This window comes from Geospiza fortis, unplaced genomic scaffold, assembly GCF_000277835.1.
Source record: "Geospiza fortis unplaced genomic scaffold, GeoFor_1.0 scaffold166, whole genome shotgun sequence".
Taxonomy (NCBI): domain Eukaryota; kingdom Metazoa; phylum Chordata; class Aves; order Passeriformes; family Thraupidae; genus Geospiza; species Geospiza fortis.
This window is the reverse complement of record NW_005054310.1, coordinates 1,548,033-1,553,231: the sequence shown is the minus strand read 5'-3', so window position 1 is coordinate 1,553,231 and position 5,199 is coordinate 1,548,033. Positions and strand designations below refer to the sequence as shown.

The 5,199-nt window shown below is 34.8% G+C and overlaps 1 protein-coding gene across 1 annotated transcript in view; it reads left to right on the top strand.

Moving 5' to 3' along the window:
- The window catches only part of OTOGL (otogelin like), a 90,048-nt gene extending 85,053 nt beyond the window's left edge, over positions 1–4,995 (top strand). The window contains exons 57-58 of the mRNA XM_014312349.2: positions 1,922–2,001; positions 4,455–4,995. Coding sequence (XP_014167824.1) covers positions 1,922–2,001; positions 4,455–4,655 — 281 coding nt within the window. The 3' untranslated portion in view covers positions 4,656–4,995. The remainder of the gene's footprint in view (positions 1–1,921; positions 2,002–4,454) is intronic.
- The last annotated feature ends 204 nt before the right edge of the window (positions 4,996–5,199 follow it).

The following is a 5,199-nucleotide window of genomic DNA, read 5'->3' as shown; positions in this document are numbered from 1 at the left end:
CTGTTATCACATGAACTTACTGTACAGGGTAGTTTTAATAAGAACTGTTACTTAAAAAAAATCATAATTCTGAATACTGTTACCAAGAGATTCTAAATCTGATCCCAGGTCTCTAAATTTAATGATGGAAATCTTTTTCCCTTAAAATAGAGCAATAGTTTGTGTTACTGTCTGGTCTCACCTTTGCAGATATGGATTTATGCTGTATTTCTTCTTTGTCACAAATAATATGTTTTACAGAGTTACAAAAATATTGAGGGCAGGGGTGGGGAGGGGGACACAGCACATATAATTACAACCCCATGGCAATACACACTTTTTATACCAAATATTACAGAATGTTACAGAACTGTTGCAGTACACTCATAATTCTTTGCTTTTTAGGATAGATGAGTCACAAAAACTCCTTCCTCTAATAAGGAGTGAGTAAAGAAAGCACATCTGATACTGAAATGCAGTTCTTTACAGTTCAAGGCTGGAGAGAGGAAAGTATAGCAGCAGAGCTTTTGTAAGACATCAGCACTTTTTATGCTGAAGTGTTAGATATACATCTCTATATGACTTGTAGCAGTACGAGGATTGCACTGTCTACATGTAAGCTGGCAAACACTTTCAGATTGAAACATCACAGAAAATTTTTCAAGTGTTTCTGGGGAAGGAAAAGTGAGATATTATAGTCTAACAACTTCTCTCCTACAGTGATCTGCTAGTTCAGTAACAGAATTTAGCTTGATTCTTTAAAGCACCTGTTAAAATCTAGCTGTACTCTGCAGCCAACTTATTTTTCAACTTAATGGAGCTGTGGTTGCAGAATATTTTGGTTACTCAGAGATCATTTATCTTATAAAAGTGCTCTCAAGCTTCTGGGGAACAGAAGAGTTTTTCTGTACACCCAACCTTGAAGGAAGGTCAAGAAACTGCTGAATAGAGCTTATTATTTTATATGCTGTATGTCCAGAATGGTTACACAGCAAAACTACCAGATCATTTTGATGGGTAGTGGATAAGGAGATCTAAATAACTGCTGTTATACAGATAGTAATAATGGTCTGATACAGAGTGAAGCATTAAAAATTATATGTTTAATTGTTTCAGTATTGTATTATGACTTTGAATATGTTAAAAAATGGCTTTTCACTGTACAGTTTTATTTTTCAAAGTAAAAAACGCCAAAATCCTCCTATCAATATCTCCAAGACTGAGTATAAAAATTCAGTGTTTCTCTCATCCTAGACTGGTATGCTGACCTCATAGGCTACATGCTTCATTTCTGGTGGTTAAAAGTGCACCATATTTAGCAAATAAATGCATGCCTTTCTTTCAAAGCTTCACAAAAGGACACATTTCTCAAAATATATCAAAATAATATAATTACATTTAATTTTTAGTCGTGAAAAATAGCATGAAGATTGTAATCACATTCACACTTTCGCCTTCTTAGATGTTAAGTTTTGATAATTTTTTAAAAGGCAGGACCAAAATGCTATTTGCATTCAACATTCCCAATAAAACAGAATTAATTCTAATACTATTAAAATTACTCAATAATTTTTTTCTAATTGCATATATTTCTCTTGCCATATGTTCAATCTAAAAACATATTCACAGTTTAATAGTTTATAGCTTATAGTTTTATAAACTATGAAGCATATTCATAGTTTAATGTTTAAAAAATTTGTATAGTTTATTTGGGGCATTTGATGCTCACGTGTGCCACTGAAGAATAGGTTATACTGCACACCACCTATGTATTATTATATTATATTTAAAAAGAAAATTATGGAAGTAATAATTTCTTTGTGTTCATTATTGAAAACAAAGTGTAACTACTTAAATTATGTTAATATCTTTAATTTTTTAAGAAGCAAATACATTACAGAAGATATATTGATTCAGTATGCATTTTTTTGTATTTTATCAGGCAAAAAGGAAGAAAGGATTTGCCAGAAAATGACAATCAGGACAACCATAAGAAAAAATGACTGTATAAGTCAAAGCCCGGTAAGCATAAAATTTCAATGCTGGGCCTATGGCATGCTAAGCCAAGCATTAGAAAGTTGGTTATAGGTAACAACAAGCAACAAAATGTGCTGCTTTCTCCTCAAAAGCAAACCCTTGATTCTAGGAATGTTATAAATGGAGTAAAACTAGCTATTTCTGTTACTGAGCCCTCCCACCTGGAGGAACACCTGGCTTCAGATGAAAAATACCGACTATAATTACTTTAACTAATGGAGATGCTGAACTCTTTAGTGTGAAATAATATCCTGCTCTAAAAGAGGAGAAGAAATGTTCCAGCTTAAAATGTGATGAAACTGCTGCATTCCTCTTTGAAGACCTTTATGCTCTCTGTCTTCCCTCACATTGCATAAGTTTCCATATCATAAATTCATAATGCCATTTATTTATGGGTCTGCTTAAGACATCTTATTTCTCAGCTTTGGTGTAGCCCCATCTACAGACCCCAGGCAATTTCTGAGCAGCAAATGTGCTTCTCATGTAGCACTTGGAAGGGAAGAAATTGACAAAGTATCTCAAGACTTCCAAAAGGCTTCTGGCAAGATTCCGTTGGAAAATCTAAGCAGTCATTAGGGAAGAGGCAAAATGTCATCCCATGTTAAAAGCCATCCTGATAGAAGGACAGTGGTGACATGTTCAGATTTTAATTGTAGGAATGCATGGTGTATTTATTTAGTTTTAGAAGGATTGATAATGAGGAAGTATAAATAGATGAAATTAGAGTAATTTGCCATAGTTAAGAGATGAGTCTGGAGAGCTTCAGTGTTACTTCAACAACCTAGGGTAAGAGACAGTAATACAACAAAATAAAGACATGGTATTGACTAAATATAGAATATTAAATTGGAAGATTTAGTCAAGCCTCATAGGTTTTTTAAGCCAGGTGAAAAGATCCTTGCCCATTCATCCAGTTCTATGACAAGCTCTGCTCTCCTGCAGACAAAAAGGCTAAAAGCTATGGCATTTAGGCAAATGGATAGGCAGTGGAAACAAGCTCATTCTAGTGTCTTTTATTAATAAGTTCTGCAGTATGAGAGAGAGCTCTGTTCAGCTGAGGTCCCTCTACATTGCTGCAGAACTAAAGTGTTCAGAGAGGAGCAACAAGAATGTTGGTCAGGTCATGTCTTGAATGGTACATCAAATGAAGCCTTCCTTTTCATCTTTCTGTTGTAAACTCTTTATCTTTTCTTCCCTCTCTACCCACCTTCCAAAAAGGCCTACCACCATCCCACCTTTAACTGTATTATCTGTATTATTACCTTTTCGCAGTATCTCCTTGTTCCCAATTTCCTTGGTGGCTGCACATCCTTCACACAGTCCAGGTTCCCTCACCCTTCACAGAGAAGTACCTCCAGATTTTCATGTCCTCATTTTCATGTCCCCTTAAACTCCCCTTCCTCTCCTCTCCAGCTCCCCCACTGGCACTCTTTTTCCATCATGTGATTTTGGCCTATCAAATGGGAATATCTGCTGTGACTGGCTGGAAACTACATATGTGTTCTTGGCCAGATTACTGCTGTCAAACTTTGGATAGGGTTGAGCATGATTATGTTTTATAATTAACAACTGAGATTGCTAGTGCTTAGGAAAAAGTCTTTTTTTACTCCTGCCAAATCTCAGGAAATTTCAAAGTTATAAGAGTAATCTTTTAGTCTAATTTGTATGGGTATGGGAGGTTACATCACAGGCTTGGAAGAGAGTAGCTCAAAGCACTTTTCATATGCATCACCTGCAGAAGAAATCAGATTTAAGTCTGTCACAAAGAGAACTAGACCTTGTATAGCCATGCTTGATTTCCCGTCATTTGAACTCTGCTTAAGTTTAATTAAAAAGTGTATTTTTTTCTGTCAACATATCAGCTAAGAAAATTCTTCACAGAATGTAACAGTGAGACAAAACTTTGCTCTGCTGAAGTCTAGAGTACAAATAATTTTCTAGATAGCCTGTGCCCTAGCTGGTTTGTTACTGCGTGTACTTTTTGGATGTACTTCTTTGAGTGATAACACAGCCCTCAGTCACAAACAGTACAAATAAGAAAGGGAAAAGCTTTTGCACTGATATGCTTTTTCTCTTTCAAGGAGAAAGATAAACTTCCCTTCTTTACTTAGAATAATTTAACTTTTTATATGTGAACATGAAAAGGACATGGATTCAGCTGTGCCATTCCAAAATTATCAATAGGGATTCAATTGTGTTATCCATAGCACAAGATTGAAACAAAACACATGATTAAACAATAAAGAAAAGTTTAATTAAAAATATTTTAAATGTGGCTAAACTTAGAATGGATGAATTTTAGAAGATAAAGGAATTTTTAAGACCAGAGTCCTTTTCAAATGTAAAAATGGGTTTTAATCACAATGAAGTTTGAAATGTAATATTTTTATAATAAAATTTCTAGTTTTAATTCTCATTCTCTTCTATTTTACTCATAGGTAAATGTAGCTTCTTGTGATGGAAAATGCCCATCTGCAACAATTTTCAATGTCAATATTGATAGCCATCTAAGATTCTGTAAATGTTGTCGAGAAATTGGAACACGAGTCGTGACTGTGCCCTTGCGCTGCTCAGGAAACGGCACCGAAATTATGTACGTCATTCAAGAGCCCATAGACTGCTCATGCCAGTGGAACTGAACCTTGCTCTGGACATGATTTGGCTTTCACCAGACACAGTCTTTTGGTCATGGATGGGTATAGTACTCTGCAGGGAAACAAAAAAGGCATCAGTTATGCTTTATAATGTAATTTCCCCCAAATTTAGCAAAGATGTTGTTTAGTCTTCAAATTGTCCTTGAAAATATTGGCAAGAATAGAAAGAAAAACATAAATCCTGTTGAACAATGTGTAGTTTAGCCATCATTTATTTCTACTCAGTGGCTTTCTGATGAGGTGGTGAAAAAAGCTGGTTAGTATTTCCAGTATTTTAAAATTTTGTATCATGGATACCTATCAAAGTAGATAATTTCTCAAACAATTTCTCAGTAGTTAATTTACTTGGAGGCCTCTAGCTAAAAACCATCACCAGTCCTATGTTTAAATTGGAAAGAAGCATATTTGGATTTTGAAAATGACTGAATTAATTTATTTTAAAAATAGTGGGTTCAACTGTAACATTTTTACCTTGCTCAAAAATCTATCCTTTGTCCAGTAAGGTGTTGCCAATGATTGGATTCTGCTT